General features: G+C 48.7%; 2 protein-coding genes across 10 annotated transcripts in view; one reads left to right on the plus strand and one right to left on the minus strand.

The window, feature by feature from the left end:
- Positions 1–14,288, plus strand: part of DAAM2 (dishevelled associated activator of morphogenesis 2) — a 118,236-nt gene extending 103,948 nt beyond the window's left edge. For all 6 annotated transcript variants that reach the window (XM_060615412.3, XM_060615411.3, XM_060615417.3 and 3 more), the window contains 6 exons: positions 7,107–7,275; positions 7,449–7,556; positions 8,510–8,570; positions 9,769–9,900; positions 10,947–11,117; positions 11,244–14,288. In XM_060615412.3, the coding sequence (XP_060471395.1) occupies positions 7,107–7,275; positions 7,449–7,556; positions 8,510–8,570; positions 9,769–9,900; positions 10,947–11,117; positions 11,244–11,465 (863 nt within the window). In that variant the 3' untranslated portion in view covers positions 11,466–14,288. The remainder of the gene's footprint in view (positions 1–7,106; positions 7,276–7,448; positions 7,557–8,509; positions 8,571–9,768; positions 9,901–10,946; positions 11,118–11,243) is intronic.
- Positions 14,289–14,933: 645 nt separating this feature from the next.
- MOCS1 (molybdenum cofactor synthesis 1) overlaps positions 14,934–24,848 on the minus strand; it is a 37,162-nt gene continuing 27,247 nt past the window's right edge. For 2 of the 4 annotated variants that reach the window (XM_060615418.3, XM_078446881.2), the window contains exons 5-11: positions 22,986–23,047; positions 22,529–22,640; positions 21,996–22,108; positions 21,433–21,543; positions 19,090–19,210; positions 18,550–18,597; positions 14,934–16,507 (exon numbers count right to left, since the gene is read on the minus strand). In XM_060615418.3, coding sequence (XP_060471401.3) covers positions 15,747–16,507; positions 18,550–18,597; positions 19,090–19,210; positions 21,433–21,543; positions 21,996–22,108; positions 22,529–22,640; positions 22,986–23,047 — 1,328 coding nt within the window. In that variant the 3' untranslated portion in view covers positions 14,934–15,746. Of the gene's footprint in view, positions 16,508–18,534; positions 18,598–19,089; positions 19,211–21,432; positions 21,544–21,995; positions 22,109–22,528; positions 22,641–22,985; positions 23,048–24,848 lie in introns of all 4 variants that reach the window. The other 2 variants (XM_060615421.3, XM_060615419.3) reach the window with 2 other exon arrangements.

The following is a 24,848-nucleotide window of genomic DNA, read 5'->3' on the forward strand; positions in this document are numbered from 1 at the left end:
TTTTTTTCAATTTAAAGTTATACTTTTGTTGCTAATTTCATGATATGTGTGCACATATAGTTGACACACGGTACATTAGTTTCAGATGTACAATAGAGGTTGGACAAGTGTAGCTACACTGTGTAATGCTATTATACCATTGGCTATATACACTATGCTGTACATTTTATCTCCACGATTTATTCCATTACAGGAAGACTGTATCTACCATTTCCCTTCACCCACTTTGCCTAACCCCTTACCCTTCTCCCTTCTGGCAGCCATCAGTTCTCTGTATTTATGGGTCTGTGTCTGGTTTTTGTGTATTTTTTAGATTCTACATATAAGTAAAATCACATGGTATTTGTCTTTCTCTAACTTATTTCACTTAGCGTAATACCTTTAGGTCCATCCATGTTGTCACAAATGCTAAGATCTCATTCTTTTTTATGGCTGAATAATATTCCATTGTGTGTATCTTCCTTCTTTGTTGGTGTTTTGAGAATTTTCCCCAGCTTTATTGAGGTATGATTAAGATTCACAATTGTATATATTTTTATTTTTTAAATTCCAGTATAATTAACATACAGTATTATATTAAGTTTTAGGTGTACAATATAGGGATTCAATAATTCTATAATTATGTACATTCATAATGCTCATTATAATAAGTATACTATTAATCCCCTTCACCTATTTCACCCATTCCCCCACCCACCTTTTGTTCTTTATATTTAAGAGGGGTTTTTTTTTTTGGTCTCTTTTTTTCCTTTGTTGTATGGTACTGACACATAAACAGACACATAGATCAATGGAACAGAATAGAGAGCCCAGAAATAAATCTATACTTGTATGGTCAATTAACCTACACAAGGGGGCAAGATTATACAATGGGGAAAAGATAATCTCTTCAACAAATGGTGCTGGAAAAACTGGACAGCTACATGCAAAAGAATGAAACTTAGCCACTTTCTTACACCATACACAAAAATAAACTCAAAATATATTAAAGACTTAAATGTGAAACCTGACACCATAAAAGTCCTAGAAGAAAACTTAGGGAGTAATGTCTTTGACATCAATCTTAGCAACATTTTTCTGCATAGATCTCCTTGGACAAGGGGATCAAAAGCAAAAATAAACCTTGGGACTACACCAAAATAAAAAGCTTTTGCACAACCATATCTTCTTTATCCATTCATCCATCAGTGGAAACAGGTTGCTTCCATACTTGGCCGTTGTAAATAATGTTGCAGTAAACATAGGGGCGCAGATATCTTTTTGAATTCATGTTTCATTTTCTTTGGGTAAATACACAGCAGTGGAATTATTGGATCATGTGTTTCTATTTTTAGTTTTTGAAGGACCTCCATACTGTTTTTCGTAGTGGCTGCACCAATTTCCATTCTACCAACAGTGCACAAGAGTTCCTTTTTTTTTTTTTTCCAGCTCCTCATCAACACTGCTATCTCTTGTGTTTTTGATTCTACCCACTCTGAGAGGTGTGAGGTTATCCCTCACTGTGGTTTTGATTTGCATTTCCCTGATGATCAGTGATGTTAAGCATGTTTTTCATGTGTCTGTTGGCTATCTGTATGTCTTCTTTGGAAAAATGTCTAGTCAGCTCCTCTGCCCATTTTTAAATTGGATTGTTTGGGTTTTGTTGGTGTTGAGTTATATAAGTTCTTTATGTATTTTGGATATTAACCCCTTATCAGATCGTTTGCAAATATCTTCTCCCATTCAGTAGGTTGCCCAGTTGTTTTATTGGTTTCTTTTGCTGTGCAAAAGCTTTTTATTTTGGTGTTGTCCCAGTAGTTTATTTTTGCTTTTGTTTCCCTGGCCTGAGGAGATATATGTAGAGAAAAATGTTGCTAAGGTCAGTGTCAAAGAGATTACTGCCCATGTTTTCTTCTAGGGGTTTTATGGTTTCAGGTCTCATATTTAGGTCTTTAATCCATTTTGAGTTTATTTTTGTGTATGGTGTAAGGAAGTCATCCAGCTTTTCCAGAACCATTTATTGAAGAAACTTTCTTCTCCCCATTGTAAATTCTTGCCTCCTTTGTCATTGATTAATTGACTATATAATGGTCATCTATTAATGGCATCTATAAACTATGTACCAGTACCATTGATTACTACAGTTTTAGAGTATATTTTGAAATCTGGGGATCTGATATTTCCATCTATGTTCTTCTCAAGATTGTTTTGGCTATTTGGGGTCTTTTGTGGTTCCATTCAAATTTTAGGGTTATTCATTCTAGTTCTGTGAAAAACGCTGATGGTATTTTCATAGGGGCAATCTGTATATTGCTTTGGGTAGTATGGAAATTTTAATAATTTTAATTCTTCTAATCCTTGAGTGTGGAATATCTTCCCATTGATTTTATTTTCAGTTTCTTTCATCAGTGTTTTATAATTTTCAGAGTTTATTAAGTTTATTCCTCAGTATTTTATTCTTTTTGGTACAATTATAAATGGACTTATTTTCTTAATTTCTCTTTCTGCTTCATTGTTAGTGTATAGAAAAGCAACCAACTTCTGTGTATTTTGTATCCTGAGCCTTTACTGAATTCATTTACTCTAGTAGAATTTTATTGTAGTCTTTAGGGTTTCTCTGTATAGTGTCATGTCATCTGCAAGTAGTGACAGTTTAACTTCTTCCTTATCAATTTGGATACCTCTTCTTTCTTGTCTGATTGCAGTGATTAGGACGTCCACTACTATGTTGAATAAAAGTGTTGAGAGTGGACATCCTTGTCTGTTCTTGATCTTAAAGGAAAAACTTTGTTTTTCACCACTGAGTATGATGATAGTTGTGGGGTTTTCATATGATATTTATTGTGTTCAGGCATGTTTCCTCTAAATCTACTTGGTTGACAGTTTTATCAAGAACAGATGTTGAATTTTGTCAAATGCTTTTTCTGCATCTATTGAAATGATCCTATGATTTTTATCCTTTCTCTTGCTGATGTGAGGTATCATGTTGATTTGCAAATATTGAACCATCCTTGCATCCCTGAAATGAATCCCACTTGATTGCATTCAGTGATGATACATTAAAAAAATCATCACAGTTTGCTAATATTTTGTTGAGCAGTTTTGCATCTATGTTCATCAGGGGTATTGTCCTGTAGGTTTTGGGTTGTTTGTTCTGTAGTGTCTTTGGTTTTGGTATCAGAATAATTCTGTCTTCATAGAATGTATTTGGAAGCTTTCCTCCCTATTCTACTTTATGAAGTAACTTGAGAATAGGTATTAACCCTTTTTTTAAATGGTTAGTAGAATTCACCTGTAAATCTATCTGCTCCTGGGCTTTTGTTTGTTGAGGAGTTTTTGGATTATTTATGCAGTTTTATTAGTAGTAGTTGGTCTGTTTGTATTTTCTATTTCTTTCTGATTCAGTTTTGGAAGATTGTATGTTTCTAGGGATTTATCCATTTATTTTAGGTTGTCCATTTTTGTTGGCACATAGTTTTTCATAGTAGTCTCATATGCCTTCGTATTTCTGTAGCGACTGTTGTCTCTTCTCTTTCCTTTCTGATTTTATTCACTTTTGCCTCTTTTTTTTTTCTTGATGAATATGGCTAAAGGCTTATTGTCTATCTTTTCAAATAACCAGCTCTTGATTTCATTGATTTTTTCCATTGTTTCTTTTAGGCTCGATTTCATTTATTTCTACTCTTTCAATTCCTTCCTTCTATTCACCTTTGGCTTTTTTCCCCCACTAGTTCTTTAGGTATAATGTTAGATTGAGATTTTTCTTATTTCTTGAGGTAGACCTGTATTGCTATAAATTTCCCTCTTTGGACTGCTTTTGCTGAGTCCCAAAGATTTTGGATGATTGTGTTTTCATTTTCATTTGTTTCTATTTTTTTAATGTCATCTCATTTCGTATTGATCTACTGGCTGTTTGGTACATGTTGTTGGCCTCCACATGTTTATGTTTTTTCCAGTTTTTTTCCTTGTGATTGATTTCTAGTTTCATACCATTGTGTTCATAAAAGATGCATGGTATGATTTCAGTCTTCCTGAGTTTGAGACTGTTTTGTGGCCTAACATGTGTTCTATCCTGGAGACTTTTGCACTGTATCATGTGCACTTGTAAAGTGTATTCTGTTGTTTTTGGATAGAATATTCTGTATATATGTCAATATTTATGATGTATCATTGAAAGACACTGTTTCCTTATTGATTTTCTGCCTCACTTATCTATTCATTGATGTAAGTGGGATGTCAAAGTCCCTTGCTATTATTGTATTACTATCAATTTCTCCCCTTTATGTCTGTTGATATTTGCTATGTGTGTTTAGGTGATCCAATGTTGGGTACATAGATATTTGCAATTGTTATATCATCTTGTTGGATTGATCCCTTTATCATTATGTAATGCCTTTGTCTCTTGTTGCAGTCTTTGTTTTTTAAGGTCATTTCGTCTAAGTATTGCTACCCTGTTTTTTTTTTCCTTCTATTTGCATGGACTTTTTTTTTTTTTTTTTTTTTTTTTTTTGTATCTTTTCACTTTTAGTCTGTACGTGTCTTAAGGTCTAAAGTGAATTTTTTATAGGTAGCATATAGATGAGCCTTTATTTTTTAAGTGCATCATGCCACTCTATGTCTTTTGATTGGAGCATTTAGACCATTAGCATTTAAAGTAATTATTGATAGGTATGTACTTATTGCCATTTTGTTCATTGTTTTCTGGTTGTTTTTGTAGTTCTTCTCTGTTTCTTTCTTCTATTGCTCTCATTCCTTGTGATCGGTGACTTTCTTTAGTGTTATGCTTGGCTTTATCTTTATTTTTTGTGTATCTGTTAAAGGTTTTGGGTTTATAGTTACTATGGGGTTCATATATAACATCCTAAGTATACGGATTTCTATATTAAATTAATGTTCACTTAAGTTTGAACACATTCTAAAAGAACTTTTTTTGCTCCACCCTCCACATTTTATGTATATGGTGTCATATTTTACATCTTTTAGTCATAATTTTTTTTTTTTTTTACTTCTAATTAAAGCCTTTTCTTTTCTACTTTAACATTTCTTTAAAGAATGGTCCCTTTAACATTTCTTCTAAGAATGGTTTAGTGGTGATGAACTCTTTTACCTTTTGTTTGCCTGGGAAACTCTTATCTCTCCCTCAATCCTGAGTGACAGTCTTGCTGGGTAAAGTATTCTTAGTTGTAGATTTTTTCCTTTCAGCACTTTGAATATATCCTGCCATTCTCTTCTGGCCTGCAAAGTTGCTGCTGAAAAATCATCCGACAGTCTTATGGCGGGGGGTTCCCATGTATGTAATTTTCCTTCTTTCTTGGGGCTTTTAAAATTCTCTATCTTTAATTTTTGACATTTTAGTTATTATATGTTATGGTGTAGACCTCCATGGGTTCATCTTATTTGGAACTCTCTGTGCTTCCTGAACCTGGATGTCTGTTTCCTTCTCCAGATTAGGGAAGTTTTCAACTATTATTTCTTCAAGTAAGTTTTGTGCACTCCTTTTCTCTCTTTCTGAGACCCCTATATATGAACATTTGTTCACTTTATGCTATGCAAAAGATCCCTTAACCTGCCCTCATTTAAAAGCTTTTTCTTTTTGCTGTTCAGCTTGGGTGTTTTCCATTACCCCGTATTCCAAATTGTTGTTCTGTTCCTCTTCACCTGCTAATATGTTTATTCCCACTAGTGTAGATATATTCTTCAACTCTGATTTTTTTCATATTTTCTCTTTGTTGACGTTCTTACTGAGTACTTCCACTCTTCATTCCAGTCTGGTGAGCAACTTTATGATCATTACCTTAAATGCTTCATCAGGCATATTGCTTATCTCCATTTCATTTGGTCCTTTTTCTGAGTTGTTTTGTTTTGTTTGGAGCATATTCCTCTGTCTCCCCATTTTGCTTGACTTTCAGTCTTTATTTCTATGAATAGGCAGAAAAGATACTTCTCTTAAACTTGAAGGAATGGTCTTATGGTCATTCCTTGTGTAGGCTATGTGTGTCTGGTGACTTTGGCTGGCTGGAGCTGTGGCTGATATGGGCTGAGGATCCCAGGGTGCTCTATACTAGGGTTGCCCTGGTGTGATGGCTAGGCCTGAAGCGGGAGCAGGCCCAGGTGGTGTCCAGGACACAGAAAGTGTCCTGGAAGGAAGCTGAAGTGGGTACAAGCTGGGAGGTCCTGGGGAATCTCCACAGCTTCTTTTTTACAATTACTTATTTTTAACTGCTTTTGAGGATTTCTGCAGACTTTTAGTCAGATGGTTCTCATTTTATCTCCATAGCAGCATCTTTAGGAATGTTCAGTTTGGCATAAGCTGAAGATCATGTGATGGTTTGGTGTTCCTATCACCACACTTAATAATAAAAAAGCATATTCCATAACTAGTAGCCAACATTTCAGTGTAGGATTCGTATCCCAGTTTTGCAGATCTGCCATAAGTGCATAATAGCTGAGGGTGGGCTAGATCATCCACATTGGAATGAAATACTGAAGTTTTGGTTACTGTTAACCTTAGTTTGTATTTCTAGGAAATGTATCTTTTAAGGAATTGGGGAGAAATTGTTAAAATGCCTAAAAGTTGGAAAAAATTTCAAATGATATTCAACAAGATGTTAAGTAAACTATTAAATCAAAGACACCACCAACTACAAAGCATATAGAACAAAAATATGGGAATATTATTGGTGACATGTTATAATTTGACAAGGATTCCCCCCCACCCCAAAAAAACCTCCAGCATTTCAAAAGAGGCAGAAACAGTCCCATAATATGTAAAATGCTGAAATTTAAAAGTTTAATCACTAAGTTTAAAAAAATAAAAGTATTATATTCTTGTGTGTATCCATAGAAAGAATATATTACTACTCTTTAAACATATACAAGAAAAGATAGTCTTAAATATATTAAGATTTAGCACATTCTGAGAATGGGCTATTTGTTGAAGCCGCTTTTGGCAAGTTTACCTGCTTCCCTTGGAAGTGGGCAGGTGGGGAGTAGATTAATCTGTTGCGGTATGGGTATAGCCTCTGCCCCTCTGAGAGTTGAAGACTGGACTTTGTGGTGGCATCATCCTGTGGTTCAAGGGGACTGCCCAGTCTCTGCAGGACTCTGACCTGTCCCTCCTCTCCCAGCCATCCTGTTGGCCTCCCGGGAGCTGATCCGCAGCAAGCGTCTAATGCGGATGCTAGAGGTCGTCCTGGCCATTGGCAACTTCATGAACAAAGGGCAGCGTGGGGGTGCCTATGGGTTCCGGGTGGCCAGCCTCAACAAGATTGCAGACACCAAGTCCAGCATTGACAGGTGGGACTCTATCTGCTTCCTTTTCTTCCATCTCACCACTTTGGCCTTTCTCCACCTCCTCCTCCCATTTCCAACCCAAATTCCTTGCCTTTTGTCCCTGACCTCCCCCCGCCCCGGCCCCATCTAGTTTCCTCCTGGCGCTCATTCCTTTACCCCTGATCTTTTATCCACAGAAACATCTCTCTGCTCCATTACCTGATCATGATCCTGGAGAAGCACTTCCCGGACATCCTGAACATGCCCTCAGAGCTACAGCATCTTCCAGAAGCTGCCAAAGTCAAGTGAGGGGCCCTTCCAAGGCTTCTTTCTCCCTGTGATCACAACACTCTTATCTAAATTTCCTTTCATTGCTGCTCTGGGCTGACTAGGAATGGGCAGTGTCTCAGGGTCTGCTTTTAGGAGAACCAAATGAAGACTGGCTACTTGCTCTCAAATCCTTATTTCAGAGATGCTCCTAGGAAACACAGTGGGGAAGTGAGCCTGGGATGGGATGAATACCAATAATGGAAGTATTATTAAGCCAGTTACCCCTGGGGCAATTGGAGCTTAATCCCTCCAGAGAAGTCTAGGAGACAGGATAGGATACTTATTCTACTTATCCCACCCCAAATGGTGAGGGAGCTAGGATATTATACCCCATCTCCTGTCAGTCACTGGCTGATGGTCTCTGGGCAGGTCATAACTCTGACCACATGTATAGGCAGAGGGAGCTCCGGTCCCCAGAGAAAGCACTCACATCATTGGAAGTCAGGATTGTACACTACAAATGGATGGTTCAAGGGGATATGGCTGTGGCACCAATGTTATCTGATATAGGCAAGAAGTCAGACCTGAACAGCCATAGACTGACAGGAGCATCTCAACAGAAGCAGAAATGCAGTGAAAAATGACTAATATGCATCAAATGCTTACTGCATGCAAGATACCATGTTAAGAGCTTTTAAGTATTAGCTGGTGGTATTAAAAATAATTCAAGCCAGAGGCCATGTGTTGGAAACCTTCTAATTTCAGCATAGCATTTCTGATCTGGAAGGATCTTTAGAACATAAGTTTTGACCACTGTTATTTTCTAGAAGCACAGACAGAGCACAGAGGGGAGGTGGTTTGTCAGGGCCACATGTTAGTGGCCAAAGCAGGGCCTGGAGCATGGGTCTACTGATTCCAAAGCCATCATGCTTTGCACTGCTATCTCTCTGACCCATCCTCAGCCCTTCCTTCCTGTGTCTCCCTACAGCCTGGCAGAGTTGGAGAAGGAGGTGGGTAACCTCAGGAGGGGCCTCAGAGCGGTTGAGGTGGTAAGTACATCATCTATGCCTGCCTGGGTTTGAGGGGGTGTTTCAGAGGCAGATCTGCACCTGCTGCCTGTGTCTGTGCCAGAGGCTGTACCTTGTGCCCGTTCCCAGGCAGGAACTTTGGGACACGAAATGCATCAGAGCCTACTGTCTGGGGGTCTACTGCCTGGGGGGCCCATCATTTGATCAAGTAATAGGCAGCAAAAGAGCTAGCCCTCAGGAAAGGATGACTGGATGACTGGATGACTTAAATTTAGACTCTCAAAGAGGGACATCAGACTAGCCATATCACGCCCAGCATGTCTGTTGGGCAGTGGAGTAGAAAGAACCATAAGTGGGCACTTGCTTAAGTCTGATTCAAGTGGATGTGAAAGAGTATCTGTATCCCTGGGAAGCCAATTAGGGACAGTAGCACATAGTGTGACACCAGGCACAGCTGTCCCCAGAAGTTCCTGCCTTCTGTCTCTTCTCCCTGGGCCAGTAGAGGACGCAGGGCCTGCATTCTTTTCTGGAGACTCAGGTGTCTAATCATCACCATTCATGCTCTGATGACTTCTCAGATGATATCATCTCTGGCCCTAGGCTAGGCTGGCCCCATATGGCAATGTCCCCAGTCCTGTGTCTTCCACATTTGGGAACTGGAGACCCTATCTTTACTGGGGGAAGGGGTAGTAGGCAGATAAGGGGAGAATGAGCTTAGAGAATGAGAAAGAACTTTTCATTGCTGCTATGGTGGGGACAGGGGGCGATTTCCAATTCATAGCCCTTGATAGTGCTACTCAAAGCGTGGCCCATAACCAGCAGCATTCACATCAGCTAGGAGATTTAGAAACACATCTCATACTTGAATCTGCACATGCATCATCTGAGAGTCTTGTTAAAATTCAGATTCTGATTCCATAGGTCTAGGGTAGAGCCTGAGAGTCTGCATTTCTTCAAATTTCTCAGGTGATGGTGCTACTAGTTCCAGACCACATTGGGTAGCAAGGATCTAGAGAAACAAAGATGGCAGTAGTGCGTGAGGGAGAACTCTCACAACCTTTGCCACCCTTAGAATTGTGAGACTCGGGGTGTTCCCTCTTCCAAAGGCAGGACCCAGTGGTCCCGTGATTGGAAGAAGGATGGGAGATGTGGTGACCCCCAGAATCCTTGACTTTTATGCTGGCACTTATCTAACCAGCACTTCACTCTCCCTCTTCAGGAGCTAGAATATCAGAAGCGTCAGGCACGGGAACCAAATGACAAGTTTGTCCCAGTCATGAGTGACTTCATCACGGTCTCCAGCTTTAGTTTCTCAGAGCTGGAAGACCAGCTCAATGAGGCCAGGGACAAGGTAAGTGTGCCCCCAAGTCCCAGTCTGACTCCCACCCCACCCCCACTTCTTACCCATTCCTACCACCCATGGCACAGAAGGGACAAACCCAGAGTCAAGAGTTTTCAGGAAAAATAATTTCCTCACTCCTATAAGAAAAGCAATAGCATCTTTGTTGCAAAGGTGATCCATTCAGCAGGTATGGATACCATCTTGTTTTACATGATTTGTCTCATGACCTACCGAATGGGCTTGTGGAAAGGTCATTAGCCCATCAGACAAACATGTACACTGACATCCAGAGAGGTTAAGGAACTTGTCCAAGGTTTCCCAGCGGTAATGCACAGAGCTGGGTTAGAATCGTAACTCCAGAGCTCAGCTTTGATCATAGTTGCTATGCCTCTTCCTGGCTTCTCACACTAACATCCACATGGACCCTATCTATGAAGGGTCCTGTTAATAGTGGGCCCTCACTCAGGAGGTCTGGGATGGGCCTGAGATGCCCATGCTGGCCCATGGAGCATACTCTGGTTTGAATTAGAGATGGTAGCTGTCAATAAATGTCAGAATTAGTGCCTGATACATATAATTACAGTTAATGCTTTATACCTATTAACTCGCCTCCCCCTCACAACATTATGGGGTCTATTGTCCCCATTTTATACATGAGGAAACTGGGACACAAAGGGGTTAAATTAGCCCAGTAACTCTATGATCTCTGAGGTCCTTTTGAGTTCTGACCAGGCAATTTGTGACCTTAGGTACTTCCCAAGATCTGCAGCTCCTGATCTCATACCTACACCATAAGAGACCCAGTGGTGGCTCTGGGCAGGTGTCAGCCAGCCTGGATCCCCCACCACCCCATGGTGTCAGCCTCAGGCTTTTCCTTCGGCCTTGTCCCTGCCCTGATGATAGAGGGTGTCTCCCCACTCTGTAGCCCTGCTCCTCTGTGTCAAAACGTCCCCAGCCTTGGGCTGGGCTCCGCTCTGGCGGGAACCCAGCTTACCACGTGGGCTGAGCCCACCGTGCTTGGGAGAGACTCTCACCACCCCTTTTCCCCCTGACAGTTCTCCAAGGCTCTGATGCACTTTGGGGAGCAGGACAGCAAGATGCAGCCAGACGAATTCTTTGGAATCTTTGACACCTTCCTGCAGGCCTTCTCGGAGGCCCGGCAGGACCTGGAGACCATGCGGAGGAGGAAAGAGGAGGAGGAGCGCCGCGCACGCATGGAAGCCATGGTGAGAGGGTTGGGCTGAGTGGGGTGCTGCTGGGGAGGGCAGAGGGAGGGAGGGAGGTGGCGGGAGGGGGCCGGTGAGGCGCACAGCCACCTGTTTGACGGCCCCTCGCTCTTCCTCATCCTCCAGCTGAAGGAGCAGAGGGAGCGGGAGCGGTGGCAGAGGCAACGGAAGGTCCACGCGGGCAGCACGCTGGAGGAAGGAGGCGAGTTTGACGACCTGGTGTCCGCCCTGCGCTCGGGGGAAGTTTTTGACAAGGACTTATGCAAGCTCAAGCGCAGCCGCAAACGGTCGGGGAGCCAGGCCCTGGAAGTCACCCGGGAACGGGCGATCAGCAGGCTAAATTATTGATCTGGGGGACTGGCCACCGCAGGAGCCGGGAGACAGGGACGGACCAAGGGGCTGAGGGCATGCGGCCGTGATCCTTAAACAATTTGGTGCTCGGTTTGAATGAGCCCTGGGCTGGGTCCTGGGGTGGGGGCGGTGCGTGTGGCAGGACCAGGTGTCCCCGCACTTACCTGAAGGGGCTCCTCTCCTGTTCCATTATTCTTTCTGCATCCCGGCCCCCAGGGTCCCTCTGAGGTGGACCTGGACATCCCTGGCAGGCTGGGCTGAAGGAGCCTTGCCCCCCTGTCCCCCAGCAAGGGCACCCACGTGTTGCCACACAAGTGTTCTAGATCTAGACTGGACAGATCCATGGGCCTTGTCCAGATGTCATGTGAGGTAGGGAGTTAATGGACGGGGGGGGTGCCCTGAGAGCCAGAGTGAGAGAATGCAGGCCCCCATTCCCCAAGGGGAGGCTTCATGGAATCTTGATCTGGGGGAAAACTTTCCTCTTGGATGGAAAAGGAAGAGGCATTACGTAATCTACCTAGGTATGTTTCAGAAAAAGTGTGGGGAGTGTGATGCAGGGACCAAGTCCTCAGGACAGAGAGTAGCAGTGCCTGTTGCCTACATCACAAGTCCTTTGGCCCCTCTCTTGCATGTCTTAAGTCTCTCTCCCTTCCTTCCTACTGCAACCTCCATCCTATCTACTAATCCTGAATCTCAGAACCTTTGGGTTCCCATGACTATGGCTATCAGACACTTGATGAATCTGGTAAGGGAAGGGGTTCAAGAAAGATCCCGCCCATCACCACGCCTCATGCCTTGGGCATAGGGACCCTGGAACAAAACTCTCCTCACACCTCCTCTGCACAACCCAACCATTGTCTTGAAGTGAAGTGGGACCACACATGGTGTTGGCTGGGAATTCTGATAGCCTCTCACTAGAGGGCAGCACTTGAACACCAAGCTCCACTCTAGTGCTCCCTGGTCTACCACTTAATTGTTCATCAGATCCCAAACTCTGTCTAATGTCTGCCTCAGGGCAGAAGCCATGGTGACCCCCCCCCACCCCCACCCCACTCCTCTGACCTGTGAAAGACCACTCCAAACCATGTATAGCTGGCTAAGGCTGGCCCTGGGGTGTCTGTTTCTGAGAAGGTCCGCAGGGTCAGAGCTGCCCTCTGCATTTACCTGTGAGCTCCGAAGCATTCAGACTGGGAGCCAGAGCAGGCAGAGGAAGCTAGGGAGATGGGATATGGAGGAGAAAGGCCAACTTCTCTGGGGGTGTGCTGCCTGAACGAGCCAAGTTTGGAAGGCTGGGTACCAGAGATGCTGGATGGGACCAACCTCTCAATTTAGTTCTTCAACCTGACTTCAGAGGTCCATACTGGTCCTCCCATCCACTTCCACCTTCCATTCTGTCCATCTTGAGCTGGAGGTGGGGGGCAATTGCTGTGTCGAAACAAAACTTCTGACTTCTAAAAGAAGGGAGGAGAGATCAGCTCCATCAAGGCTTTTATTTTCCATACATTTCTTCCTCCTAGAGTTGAGAGCCTCTGAGACCCTCCATCAACGAGCTCCTTGCCTTTCTATCTTCCTGCCCTTGCCTTTGTTCTCACCTTCCAACCTACTCCTCCAGCTCAGGGTTATTGCCTGGTGGGCTAGGCCCACTCTTCAGCTGCTTATCTTAGCTTTTCCCTACATCAGATTCCTGGGGCAGGGCCAGAGTAGCTGTCGGCAGGGGGAAGAAACATAGGGTTGGTGAGCCCAGCATGTGTGTTGGTTTGAGGGGAAGGGATCTGAGCAAATGCAAGCCTGGCCAGGACAGACCGGAAGAGGCCATCCTGGAGTCCAGGTGAAGGCAAGATGAAGGCTTCCAGGAAGAGCAGCTGCAGAGGGCTTTGCTAAACCCATCTGTATACCTGGCAGCCCCCCGCCACAAGCAGCTGGCCTTGGCATGATGGGAAGGTTGTGGGCACAATCACTGAAGGTCCTCTCCCAAACTGGGCTGAGATCAACCTACCCTGCAGGAGCAGGGAACAAGGGAGGGCTCCACTTCTATCCAACAGCATGTCCACATTGTGGCATTCCCACTCACCATGGAAGACTGGATACACACCAGGAAAGACAAGGAATACAGGAGCGGTTCAAGACATTGGAGCCACAGAAAAGCACACTTTGGTTTAACTGTTTACAGAGGACACATACCTTGTTCTAGGGCTCAGGCTTCTCACCCCAAAAGAATTTTCCTTCTCTATTTATTATTTTCTAGCTCTGGCCAGTAGAGTAGCCAGATCTCCAACAGTGCCTTGGACCACAGACCATCATAGTTGACTCAGCAAGAAGGGGCTGGTGCCCCATGGAGACGGTTGAGTTGGTCCTTGATATGCTCAACGTTTACGCCTATTTGTTCCTTGGTCTTTCCCCAGTGTCCTTCTCACCCCTCCTGCCACCTTCAGGTACATTTCTCCAGCTGTCTAATTTTGTGTCCAATATAAAATTCAGTTAACCGAATGCAACCTGTCCCCTTCTCAGCAGTACCACCGGCTCTTCCTCCCCGGTGAGGGAGGTCAGGTGTGCTTAGGGCAGCAGGAGGAAAAAATTCTCCAGGTGGATGGGAAGGGTCTGGTCCAGGCTCTCCCCACCCCCATCCCATTTTTACCAACTGCGGCACCATGACTGTTCCTCCAGCCTCTACCAGGGATGCCTCCAAGCCACGGCTGCTTTCACCAAGCCGTCTCAGACGACGAGCGAGGCTAATGTACAAAATCAGCATCCTTTTTACCTGCACCATTTTTATAAGAATATATTGTAATACTAAAAAATATTAAATCCATACCATCCCCATCCAGGCTGCCTTGACACTTGGGCCTTCTTCCGGTGCGGGGACTTGAGGTGTGCGGGAGAGCAGTAGTAGCCAGTGGGGTGTTGGAACCGGTGCGAATCAGCTCTGAGAGCACCAACTGTTCTATTTTCAAAAGTTTGGCAAGTCAGTTCACATTGTACGGTAGCTTGAGATCAGCCATGGTCTTTGGCTTTTTCTCTTCCCAAGAGCTGGTTGTCATTCGCCAGCACACCTGAGTGTAGGGTAGAGGGGAGGCAGGTGGGGTGGGGGGCACTGAGGACAGACCCAAAGATGCCTATCTGCATAGGCGAACCCAGCCAACAGTGTTTGGGAATGTGCATACCAGGAACCACGAAGTGTACCCCCTTGATCTCAAATAGCTGGCAAAGCCAGCGATGTGCTTTGGACCACCCCCACCCCACCTGGCACTCGCCGCAGGGGGCGCAGTTCATGCCGCCCACTCCACTCCTACCTTCTCTCACAGGGAAGACAGAGGCTATACAGAGAACGTGCCCCTTTGGCTTTTCTAGCATCCCTCCTACTCCTCTTCCCTGATGCCCGGGGTGGGCTTTGGGACAGGGCTGAGGGGTGGGCATGGATTCCTAACAGCTGGGTGCCCTCTGCACAGATACTCATTCTCGCACCTCCAAAGTTGGCATCGTGGCTTTATTTTGTGCACTGTGAGGGTGAAGGCAATCTTCAACTCTCTTCTTTCCCTGATATGTTCCAGAATAAAGGGGTGTGGGTGGTGGGTGGAACAGCGGTGTGCAGGGCCAGGTGTGGGATGTGTGCTCGGTCAGGATTCCTCAGGGCTGCTGCCTGTGTGGGTCCTGTTCTGGGGGAAGGGGCCCAGGAAAGGGAGCTGGCAGGTCAAGTGCAATTGTTAAGCCCAAACCCTGCAAGTTTGATGGGACAAAGACTGGGGTAAAAGAAGGTGCTAACTGGCCCTTTCAGAGGGGTGACAGGCAAGAAAGGGTGGGGCTCCACAAACTCTGGAAGGCAGAGCTGCTTTGGAGGAGCTGTGGAACATTCTTAATGCAAACTGCACTTTTCCCCTCCTCAAAGCGGGTTCCCTCTACTTCGTGAGCCCTTATTCTCTCCCCAAGGAAGGAGAAGAAGAGAAAACCCAAAATGAGAATCGGAAGTCACGGATGGGACTGTCTGAACCTAGATGTGTTATCTGGGGACTATTTCAGATGACGTGATTTTTCTGTTCGTTGGCACTGCTCGTGGTGACCCCCTCCCACGACTGTAGTGTCCAGGAAGGCTGACGGGCCTGCTGGTTTCCTCTCTGAACGTAGAAAACCTTGCAGGTCACTACCGATCATGTAGCAGTAGAGGGGGTAGGCTGACCTCGAGTTCCTACTGGTGAAGGTCAACAGCGACAGGGTTGCAGGATTTGCCCGGAACTGCACCCCATCTGGACCTGGCTGGGCCTGGGGGGGAGGGGCAAGAGCTCTCTAAGTCCGATGGAAGTCCCCCCGCTGCCCCCCAGTCTTGCTAATAAGCTTGATTTCTCCCAATACAATGTCTCTGCTGACAGCCTTACACATGTCGTACAGCGTGAGGGCGGCCACAGCAGCCGCGGTCAAGGCTTCCATCTCCACCCCAGTGGGGCCCCGAGCCCGGCAAGACGCCTGGATCCCCACGGCATGGCGTGTGCTGTCCAGCTCCAGTTGTACCTCAATGTGGCTCAGGGCCACGTGGTGGCACAGAGGAATCAGCTGGCTGGTCTGCTTGGCGGCCTGGACTCCGGCCAGCTGGGCCACCACCAGGGCATCTCCCTTCTTTAGCTGGTTCTTCTGGACAAGCTTGAAAGCCACGGGCCCCAGAAGGACCACAGCCGAGGCCACAGCCAGCCGCTCCGTGTCCGGCTTCCCGCCCACATCTACCATAGCTGCCCGTCCTTCTGCGTCCACATGGGTTAGTTGGTCCGAGGTTGGCGGGGGTCCTGAGGGGGTGGCAGGAGCCCAGGACACTGCACTAAGGCACTTGGGGTTGGTATCTGAGTCTAGGCGGGAACTGCAGTGTCTCTGAGGGGGGCTGGACCCCAGCCACCGCTGGGCAAGGAGAGAGGTCCGGGGGCCCCGGCATCCTTTCCACAAAGTTGCCATCTGGTTGGAGAAACTCACTCTGTGTCCTATACCCTGAACACGAAAGGGGTCCTGGGAGGAAATGCTTGGAATGGCTGGTGGGGAATCTTGGAGCATCAAAAGTAACTCTGGAAAGCAAGAAGGAAAGAGAAGAGAGACTAAGTCCAGAAGGGAAATTTTCTTTTCCCACCTCTTCTCCCAAACCCTGCCCTGACCCACCTTGAGTTCTTACTTCCACACTGGGAGAGAGGGATGAAGAGCAAAGAGCACAGTGAGAAAAGGGAAAGTGGGAGGTACACAGAGGGTCCTGGAATATAGGTCTGCAGCCCCTCTCAGCAGGCAGCATGCAGGGTGCAGCCCTCCCCAAATTCTACAGGCCCACGGTGGTGGTGTGGGCATTCCTGGGCTCCCTTCCACACCAACACTTCCTCATCGCTCAAGTTCTCTTCTGAAACACAAAGTCATGGGGTGCCTGGGTGGCTCAGTTGGTTAAGCATCTGACTCTTCATTTTGGCTCAGGTCATGATCCCAGGGTTGTGGGATTGAGCCCCACGTCAGGCTCTGCACTAAGCGTAGAGCCTGATTAACATATATATTCTCTCTCTCTCTCTCTCTCTCTCTCTCTCTCCTTCTGCCCCTCTCCCCCATTCATACTCTCTCTAAAAAAAAAAAAAAAAAAAAAAAAAAGAAACACCTAAGATCTGAAGACTACAGCCTGGTCACATGACCTCCCCATGTCCCTGCATTTTCTAAAAACTACAGCAAGGTTTCAGCCTGAATTACCAACCACAGTTACTCTCATCTTTCCATTCTCTATGAAGAATTGATAGTAATTATAGAGTTTACACAGGCAAGATACCAAGGGAAATATTTTATCTATTTAAACCATGTCTTTAAGCCCCCTCAAGGACACCGGAAGTACCCACAAAGTGACAGGGTAATCCAAGTGGTGCCAAGGGCCCTGGGAGCCTTGCAGGCTCTTGTGACTTAAAGCGTGGTGCAGGGAAGAACTCCAGCCCCGACCTCCCAAATCCAAATCTGAAATGACAAGATCCCCAAGTGGTTCGTGTGCATGAAAGTCAGAGGCCCTATTCTAGGCAACTCTTGGTTTTGTAGAAATCAGACCAGCTTATTTCTCCATGTCCTTGAGAGGAATAATACACTTTATGAAGCAAATGGGCCTCCCAACTTCCAGCTTCCCTTCATGTTCTGGGCCCCCACCTTGCCAATGCCCTAGGGAGTCCACCAAGGCATCCCCCACTCCTTGCCATCAAGGTGGTCACCATGGGTCAAAGCCCAAATGTACAACTATGATGCTGGCAGTGAGGAAAGAAGAGAGATGGTCAAGTTCTCTTCCCAGTGGAGCACTTTGGCAAGCTGCCCTCCCTTCTTTGAGTGGCTGGTAGGGGAGGCCGTCCTTGGGCTGTCTCTGGGCCCTCCAGCCTGCCTTCCCCTGGCCCCTGCACTCATTTGGCTCCAATCTCTAGAGAAAAGAATCCCTTCCCCTAGTTCTTCTCACTGCTTCCTCTTGCCTAGCAGTACGATTCAGAAGCCCAGGTCTGGCTGTGGCCAAGGGGGCAAGGCCTCCCCTGATCTCGGCTGGGCACATGCCAGAGGGGTAGCAGCCTCTCTAAAGCTCCTCACAGACCAGCCAGAGAACACATATGACTTTATAAAAACTGGAACTGTCCTGTGCACACAAGTTTCCAGGAGTTAAGGAATTAGGCAGTTGAGATCCTGGTTGCCCCCTCCCTGAAAAGATCAATAGCATTCTTAGCTTGCTGCCTCAAGATCTTCCCAGGTGCCTGTGATGGTATCTAGCTGGGGGATTCTAGAGCCAAGGACAAGGTCTCTGTCTTAGCCAGGAGCTCCATTTTCGGGGGACAAATAACTTAGTGATCATAAGTCTAGAGGACCCCTGCCCCAATTTCTGGTGAGACAATGATGATCTCTGTGGCATGTAGAGTGAGTGGGAGCAATGGACGAGGAAGAGAAGACCCAGTAAAGCTTGAGGGGTGAGAAAAGATGGAGGTTGAACAGGAGAAAAACAAGGATGAGAACATCAGGATGAAATGCAGGACCTGGGGGTGCCTTCTGTATGGGAGGGGCCCCACCCCACAGGATCCCCCAGTGACAAGGGTGAGCGGTTACGTACTGATGGGTCACCCACCGATGAGGATCATGGGCCGGTTCTTCATCTGGGCAATACTGAACATGCCTGGGGTAAGGGAAAGATGGGGAGGGAGAGGAGAGCAGGAAAGGGGGAGGGGAAGGGCGGGGAAAGGAGAGTTCACTGAAACCGAAAGTGGACACAGTGGTAGGACACCCCGGGGTCATGCACTCACCTAGGCACACCCTGACAAACAGCCCCCGCGCACGCTGCAAGGTCACCCATGACAGAGCCAGAGTAGTCTGTGGATGCCAGACCCCGCCCTCCAGAGAGGTACAGTGACACCCCTCTTCCCCCCTATCCAATAAGACGGCCCAAGAGAATTCAGGGTCTCCTCTGCTGTACAGGCTCTGCTGTGCCAGTGCCCCCGAGGGAGAGGAACCATCACCACACCCCCAGTCTACAGGTGCCACAGGAGGGAGTGGAGGCCAGGACAGCACAGAGTCCCGCCGGCTCCCTGCCAAGCTCTGCTCTGTCCTCTCAGCCCCCGTCCTGGCCCACTCAGCAGCCAGCCTGGCCTTCTCCGTGCCCACCCCTCACCTGCATGCTGCCGCTTCTTCCTGCCCACAGCGGCCCCGATGATTTGCAGCAACTCTTCCTCGGAGGCCCCCGCCCGCAGGTGATCCCGTAGAGACACCTCCGAGTTCCCGAAGAGGCAGACCTGTGGGCAGTCACCATGGGGGTAAGAGAACATGCCTCCCTGGTCCTGGGGCCTCAGCCCCCATCCCTAGAGTCCCCCATGGGCCGAGCGTCAGCACCCAGGCCTCCTGTGGCTGGGTCATACTCCAGGCAGGACTTCCTGCAATGAAGGACAGAAGGTGCTGGATGGTGAAGTCAGAGAGGCTGGAAGGGCAGGAAGTCAGATACCCCAAGGCCTGTACCTGATTGACGGCCATGTTACCTTCAGCTTGTAGAGTGTACTATAAAAAACTAAACAGTAACCAGAGATGGCACACGAAAATGTGACCCAATGTGACCCATACCTTCTCCTGAGATGTTCCATACAATAGCCTCTTCGTTGCCTTGAGAATGGATGCCAATCAGCTAGAGAAGAGTCCTGCCAGTTGCCCTGGACGTGGCATGCACATCCCATTTCACACCTGTCCCTTCCTGGTCCCCATAGTCACAGACACTACCTGCCTGCCCCTGTGCCCACTCCAGGTTGTGATCCTGACTGACGGCTGAATAGCACAGGTCTGGAGGAGGTGGCATCCTGAGCCCATTCAGACTCGATACTCCCCAGCTCCTGAGGGAGGCTGGGTGCTCTGGGGGCTTGGGATGGATGAGGCAGTCCCAGAAAGTGAGACGCCTACCACCCTCCCACAAAACCATATCAAGCGCCTACTGCGTGCTGGCTCTGTAGATGGTGGCACCATGGACACTGAGGAATGTCCAAGAAGCCTCAGAGGGCACTGGAGAAGATACAAACAAATTCTAAGTGTAAGGTGCACCCATTCACCAGGCTGTTCTCATTTCCCACCCCTCAGTCCCTCCACCAGGCCGCAGGTTCCACTCTCTGCAACCATGAGGCCCCCACGGACTCCACCTTCTGGGCTGCCCTCTAGCTGGCTTCCACCTGGGTTGGCCCGTGGAACACTGGAAAGACTGGGCACTTCTTCCCGGCTCTGCCATGTCGGGCAGTGACTGCTCCCCTCCACCAGGCCGCAGCTCTGCCTGGGCCCCCATGACACGGCTTCCTCCCCGGGGTGGGAGCAGCTGTTTGCTGACATCTCTGCCAAGCCCCCCTCACCCTGAACCAGGAATAGCCTCTCCATTACATTCTCTTCAGAACCGCACCTCCCATCTCCGGCAGGGGCCCTGACTCTACAGATGCAGGCCCATACTTGATGGCCATTCCACGTCTCCAGCCCAGAAAAAGAAAAACCCTAACTTTTGAACAAGCACTGGATGGTCCCTTTAGGATGTCAAACTCAGTGCACCTAAACCGCTCTCGCCCTCCTCCCCAGTGCTAACCAGGTCCCACAGCCGACCTGGCCCCTGGACGCCCTCCTCTCGGCCCTCCGCGTGTGTTACCAAGTTCCTTCATTCTCCCTTCCTGTGCTCACCTCACACTCTTACCTACACCCAGAGTGAAGCGGCCATCTGACTAGTCTCCCTATTTCCAACTTCAACCAGCGGGTTATTCTTCCTCAAACATGAATGGGAGTCATGTCCCCCCTTGTCCAGAAGCTGCACAGCACCCCACTGTCAACAGAACACACACTGCACCTCTGTCCCCGGGCATTCGAGCCCTCTACCGTGCAGTGTCTCTCTTCCTGGCATGAATCTGCCCCTGCCATGTTAGCATGAACCCCAGACAAGTGTTCTCCCTCACCCTCACTTCATCCTTCGAGGCTCACCAGCGTCCATAAGGTGCCTCCTCAAGGTCCACCACCCTACAGCCTGTGTGGCTGCTCGTCTGACAAAGAATTACACATTGCCACACATCAGCTCTTTGTTTGCTCTGAGACTTTACCTCTAAAGAGAATGGGTATGTCTATGCCTCTCTGACATTCCCCAGGGCTGAAGGCACAGATGTACTGACTGGATATGAGTAACAGATGATAGCCCCAGAAAGGGGCCAATCAGGGTGGGGGGCCGGGGCCCAGTGCCTCTTCACCTCTCCCCCGTCCACCCCGGTAACACAGAGTCCTGGAAAGTGGCTCCCAATCAACCCAAAGCTACTTTGGGGACCCTAGGAAGGAAGGTCATGAGTTCACTTTCACCTTCTGCCTCCAGGAGCCCCCCCGCCATATCTTACACTATTTCCCCAACCACCCCTCGTGCCCTGCTAGTCTCCTCTCCAAATGGGGGCACCAGTGGGAAGCGATATTCACCACACAGAAGTGGCAAGGGGCTCTCGTGGGGGAGGGGGACACTTACCTTGAGGTTCCCGTCTGCTGTGATTCGCAGCCGGTTGCAGGTTCCACAGAAATGCTCAGACATGGACGTGATGAAGCTGACCTGGCCTCGGAAACCAGGGACTTTAAAGGCCTGGGGTGAGGAGGGAAAGAAGGGCAGAGGAGGAGACAGGGATGGATGGGCCGCGGAGGGCCGGGTCTCACTCCCTGGCACCAGAGCCCCCACTCCACAGCCCTCTCCGGAGGTGCCCCAGGAAAGGAGTACCCAAGGCCCCCAGCGGGCAGAAGACTCTGACAGGACGGACGACCCATGAGCTCTCTGCTTGCACCGGGCCTGCCTGAGAGCACACTGCTATGGATTTAGAGGCCTGTGGGCAGCATGGCCAGAGCCCCTCTCCACCACATTACTGGCATGCGGCCTGAGACAAGGTACTGTGGCTGCCCCATGCCCAGCCTGCTTTGTCCATGAGGAGGGAGGAGGCTAGGAGGTAATGCCTTCTGCTACGCGGTACCACCCCCACTGCTGCATTCTGACCTGAGGGCTAGCTCTCCCTCCCTACCCTGCCCCACCCTCCTGCCCCCAACCTTGGCTGTGCTGGATTCCTCCTCGGGCAGCTTCTCCAGCTCTGGCCACTGCTGCCGGAGGGTGTCCAGCATCTCCTTGTAGCTGACCATCTTCTTGAAGTTCCACTTGTTGCCTGTATTGGGGTTGGAAGCCATGGAGTCACAGGGTTGTGGGGACCTGGGGTCTTCAGGTCCTTCCTTCCACATCACCCGGGAATTAGTTCTGCCTCTTGGGTGGGAGGTCAGGAGGCCCTGCCTAAAACAGGTGGGTCAAATCAAACCCACCCTTGACTCTGTGATGTCTCCGATGCCTCCATCATAGCCCTAGCCCTGGCGCCTGCCCAGGCCCCACCCCATCATCCCTGGAGAAATTCCTACACACAGAGCAGGACCCGGGATCAGCAGCACCCACATGGCCGACCAGATCTTGGCCATCCCACTCAACCCTTGCCAGGGTCATCAGTATGCCCCTCCCCCATCTCTCAGCATGGGGCTGGTCCAGCTCTGCCCCCCAGGCCCAACCTCCTCCTCCCTCCCCACCACAGGTCACTGACCATCGAAGGGCATGTACTCTATGAAGCGCACGTCCAGGGGGAGGCCCTCGGTCAAGGCCACAAAGTCCAGGAGCTCATCCTCATTTAGGCCTCGCATCACCACACAGTTCACCTGGCCAGGGACAAGGGGACCACAGGGCTGTTTCCCCTGCATTCCGTCTCAGGGATGACCTTTGGGGGTCTGGCATCTGCCCAGGCTCTCCACTGGGGGGCCCATTCCTTGTCTCCCCACCCCAGGCCTCAAGTTGGGAATTTCAAGGGGGTCACTGGCTTTCTCCCCTCCCTTGTAGGGAGTCAGGGACAGGCTGGATGCAGTGGGCAAGGAAGTGATGGGGGACACAGGATAGCTGCACTGGCCATGCCAGAGAGCTGCCAGGGGCCCAGATGCTGGCAGTGGAAGGCCAAGCCAGGGTAGAGGGGCAGATGTCAGAGGTCAAGAGCAGCAGCGCATCCTCACCTTCACAGGGCTGTAGCCCAGCTCGATGGCCTTGTGGATGCCCTCCATGACCTTGTGGAAGCCTGCAAGGAGGGAGAGGAGGATCCAGGAACTTTCTCCCTCTCTCCTGCCCCCCTTACACCCACGGGGAAGCACCAGAGCTGTAAGGAGCCTCAGGGACCACTGAGCCAGGGACCACATAGTAAATGTTTTAGGATCCGCAGGCCGAGAGATAAAATTGAGGATATTCTTAGGTATAGCTGTAAAGACAGTATTGACTAATACAGTCCGAGAGCTGAGCACAATTTTTTGTAACACAGCTCGACAAATATAATGGAGAAATAGAAGACGTTTTGTTGGGATAAGATTTTGCTTAACTGGGGGGGGGGGGGGGGGGGGGGGCTCACAGTTCATGTTCCCTATCATTAAGTTGATTACAAACATTATCTGTAAAATCCACTCTTGGCTCCCAGGCTATAAAACAAACAAGCAGGGGGCTGGATTTGGCTGGTGAGCTGTAGTGTGCCAACCCTGATCTAGGTGACCCCTCTCATTGTCTAGATGGGGAAACTGAGGCCCTAAGAGGAGGCAGTGCCCTGCCGCAGGCCTCACACTGCAGGCTGCAGAATGCAGGTCTCCGGACTCCCTTGTCAGTGTCAGTCTCCCTTGACAGACAACAGTCTGTCCATTCATTCACTGTGTATTCTTGCTGAGCACCTACCACACGCAGACGCTGTGCCAGGGCCGGTGAGCGATTGCTGGGCGTGTAGCCTGTGATCCCAGGCTGGCTTCTCCTCCCTGCCCAGCTCACTCGTGCCCCCACACATTTGAGCGCCTACTGCATGCTGGCCCCTCCCCCACCCCCGCCCAGCCAGGTGATGATGTGATTCACAGCTGGGCTATCACCCTGGGGGAGGGTAGCCTGGTGATGACCTCCATGGTTTCCCTGCAGCATTTCTGGATGGCCCAGTGAGGGAGGGAAAAGGGAAGAAAGTACAACTTTCATACAAAATGCCATTACGATAATCTAGAAGTTTCTTCTGTAAAGCACTGTAGCTCCAAAAGGAGGTGGTGGACACAGGAGTATGAATGGGAAGGCAGATCTGATGTCAGGATCTACTGTCTCCGATCCTCATCCTGGGAAAGGAGATCAGGCGGCAGGGGATACATAGATGTCGGGAAAACCCACAAATACACTTTCCACTTTCCCACCTCAGAGCTCTTGCAGGTTCCCGACTGAGGTTCCCCTTCAGAGTAAGCTCCCTTGATCCAACTCCTCCCCCCCACCCCCTATTCCTCAAGGCCCAGAGTAAAGGCCTCCTCCATGGAGCTCTCCAGGTCTTCCCTGCTAGGAATTTCCTCTCCTCCTCTGGTAACACTTTAATCGACTCCACAAGACAAGCAAAGGTAGTCTAGTGGCATCACACATTTTGGCCCTTAGTGGCCTGTGAGGCACAGCAATGTCCTGTGTGTCGCGGTCCCCTCCACAGCACCTGAGAAGCTCTTTACAGAGGGCAAGGACTCCACGAGCACTTCCTCAGCAGATGGATGGTGTAAACAGGGAGTCAGGTGCAGCAGGGGAAAGAGAGGGTGGGGGCTGGGAGCTGGAAGCTGTTTCCAGAGAAGGGGAAGGACAGCTGTGTCTCTGATTGTGCAGAGAAGTCTCAGTTATGTGCCACCCTCTCAAATCAAACGGAATCCAACGCTGGGTACCTCCCATCCCAAACTGAAGCCCATGGCCCAAGAGACATCGGGTGTCGGCCTAATGAGACCTGGGGCACAGGACTGCTCTACCTCCTCCGCCCTCCCTGATGAAGCCTGGTGGGGGGCGGGGGAGGGGCATGGGTGCACTTCTGCAGGACCCCCACCTGGCAGTGCTGGCCT

Source organism: Panthera onca, chromosome B2 (genome assembly GCF_046562875.1).
Source record: "Panthera onca isolate mPanOnc1 chromosome B2, mPanOnc1 haplotype 2, whole genome shotgun sequence".
Taxonomy (NCBI): domain Eukaryota; kingdom Metazoa; phylum Chordata; class Mammalia; order Carnivora; family Felidae; genus Panthera; species Panthera onca.